This window comes from Echinops telfairi, unplaced genomic scaffold, assembly GCF_000313985.2.
Source record: "Echinops telfairi isolate 266 unplaced genomic scaffold, ASM31398v2 ScPeMD7_5;HRSCAF=22, whole genome shotgun sequence".
NCBI classification, from domain to species: Eukaryota; Metazoa; Chordata; class Mammalia; order Afrosoricida; family Tenrecidae; genus Echinops; species Echinops telfairi.
Genome location: NW_022103901.1, coordinates 40,689,621 through 40,692,479, shown reverse-complemented (window position 1 = coordinate 40,692,479; position 2,859 = coordinate 40,689,621). Strand labels below are relative to the sequence as shown.

At 45.3% G+C, this 2,859-nt stretch overlaps 1 protein-coding gene across 1 annotated transcript in view; it reads right to left on the bottom strand.

Moving 5' to 3' along the window:
- The window catches only part of TNFRSF17 (TNF receptor superfamily member 17), a 5,898-nt gene extending 4,148 nt beyond the window's left edge, over positions 1-1,750 (bottom strand). Inside the window, exon 1 of the mRNA XM_013005517.2 lies at positions 1,735-1,750. Within this exon, the coding sequence (XP_012860971.2) occupies positions 1,735-1,750 (16 nt within the window). The remainder of the gene's footprint in view (positions 1-1,734) is intronic.
- Positions 1,751-2,859: the final 1,109 nt, after the last annotated feature.

The window sequence follows — 2,859 nt, the reverse complement described above, 5'->3', positions numbered from 1 at the left end:
TATTTCCCCTCCGTCCTATATAAATATATTTACATATGTACATTCCTGTATTTAGACCTCTAGAAATGTCCTTTGCCTCCTAGTTCTTTCCTCTATTTCCTTTTTCTCTCCTTGTGTCTCACTATCATGCTCAGCCTTCATTTGGGTTTCAGTAATTTCTCTCGGTTACATTGCCCTTGCTGAATCCCTACCAGAGAGGTCTATGGCTCTCTACTCTGTTCAGTTCCACTCTGACATCCATGGACTCATCAGCAGTCAGAATCAACTTGGCAGCAATTAACAACAACATGTATCTGTTTTGTTTCGTTTGTCTGTTTCACGTAATGAAATCACTTGAATTTATTTTGGCCATACTGAGTGAAACCCACATAAAAAGATGTTCAGGAGGCAACCAGAATGATTTCCTGTCATTTGGGTCTGTTCCCACTTTGGCTCTCACCCACAGCTCACAGAAGCCCAGAGCCATGCATGGCCTCAGATTTCCAAAGCCATTGGTAGCACACTCTGCAAGGAACAGTCCACTCAACTAAAAGATTCTTTTTTTCAAAATGACTAAACTGTAAACAAGTTTTCACAGCACAACACTGGGACTTTCCAGGCTTAACTCCAAACCAATAGTAGACCATTTCTACTTAGGACTATAGTAGCTCTTTCCCCTAAAAGGAGATATTTAAGGACTTTGACTATAGATCTAGTCCTTGGCTTCTCTGGACTCACTAGAACAATAACCTCTGAACTGGGCTGTGCCAACTAGGTTTCCCTGGAACTATGTTTTCCAGAATGTCCTTTCCTGTGAGGTTTCAGAACAGGAATGACCAAAAAGAAAAGCATGAGTGAGATTTGGAAGGCAGATGACAGGAGGAACTACTATTCTCTGAAGGGCATCGTTGTCAGATACAGAGCTGGACAATCACAGAGATGCCCAGCAGGTTCTCTCTTCTCTGCTCTGCATCCAACTCTTCTTCCTGACTGCTGACCTGCTGATGCTTGGCTGAATAGGAGGAGTTACACAGAAGCAGCACCCTCCCTAGGCAGCTCCCTGACACACACACCCATGTCCTTCCCAGCCCAGCCCATCTTGGCAGCTGGACCTTCCTGGCTTCTCAGATGAACTGGTTAGTGACCCTTTGGCCTTCACCTCCCCAGCTCCTCCCATGATTGCGTAAGGTCTACAAAACCAAAACCAGTTGCCCTTGAGTTGGCACCAACTCATGGCAGAGTAGAGTAGCACTCTGTGAGGTCCCCACATAAACCAAAGTTATGCCCAAACAAAGGCAGACTAACATTAAGCATTAAATACGGGCATGGCGAGTGAAGAGGCTACCCCCAAAAGTCCAAATGTTCAAGGCTGAAAAAATAGATGCACCAAACTTCAAAATTAAAAACTTCTATGCATCAAAAGACATTATTATGAAAGTCGAGACAACCTAGGGATTGGGAGAAAATATTTGGAAACCATCTATCTAATAAGGTCTTCATATTCTGACTGTATGTATAAAGAACTCCTACAACCCAACAACAAAAAGGCAATCCATTTTTTAAAATGGACAGTGAAATTGAATAGGCATTTCTCCAAAGAGAAAGAAAGGAAGGAAGGAAATAAAGAACAGATAGATGCCATCTAGTCACCCCCTACTCATGGCGGCCTTCTGTCCAGCAGAACAAAGCAGTGCCAGTCCTCTGCCGTCGTCGTCACAGTTCCAGTGGTGTGGCTATGGTGCCAATTGAGCTCACCAAGGGTCTCTGTCATGTTAGCCCGCTCTGTTAGACACGTCTTTCTCTGACAATTGATCCCTTCTGAACGCCAGAGAGTCAGACACTCTTCTCTGTGATCTGTAAGATTTCCTTGGCTAATTTTCAAAAGGCCTTTCTTCCCAGTTGGCGCTAGTCTGGAAACTCCACTGAAACCTGTCCATGGAGACCCTGCTGCTCTTTGAAATACCAGTGGCCTAGCTTCCGCATCACAGCAACCCCCAAGTCATCCCCACCCGACAAACGGACAGACAAGTGCTGGTCCTTAAAACGTCCTTGGGATAACAAAATATTACCGAGCAAGCCATTTCTAGTAGGCGGCAGTCCACGGGGAAAGGAGCCGCAAGGGAACACAAAACGAACAAGGGCCCAAAGGAACAACAAGCAGGGTGCCAGGCTCCCATTCCTCTGGTGTACCCAGAAACTGCAAACAAGGCTTCGTTTCTCCTTCAGCTCGACCAGAGCCTGAGGGGAGCTGGCCTTGTGTTTGGAGAGGAGACAGCTCGGAGCCAGCGTCTGGTGAAGGGAAGCCGGGCTCAGTAGCCATGCCCACCATGCCCTGCAGCGCCCTAGGGCACTGCCAACATGTTCTTCCTCCCCCTCTGCCCCTCACCTCTCTGTGCACACCTCAGAACTCCTGTTTGCTTGTGGGCATGGAAACGCTAACTCAATTCAGGGGCCAAATTCTCCAGGCCCTCCTGTAGCTTTCCAGGACAATTTCCTTTGAAGCTGGGCTTCTCAGTGCTCTCACTTCCTCTCAGCACCTCGGAAGTGCCAAGTGCTGTCAGCTCTTCAGAAGTTTTCAAAGTGGCTCCGCTCTGATTTCCAAGATGTCCTAACTGTTCATAATTGTCTTTTCCCTTTGGCACTTTTTGTCTCTTTTTTGTACATGTGTTCTATTAATTTTTTATAGTTATAAAAATATGAGGGGCTTAAAATTAATAGGAAAATGGAATTTTAAAAATAATGGAATTTTCCCATGAAGTTTTGAAGGCCCCCTTGGATATTATACAACATTTGGTGATTTCCCCCCACCTTTTTTTTCCCAGGTGTATGATTTAGTGATATCAATTACATTAAGCATATTATAAAACCGTTGCCCATAAT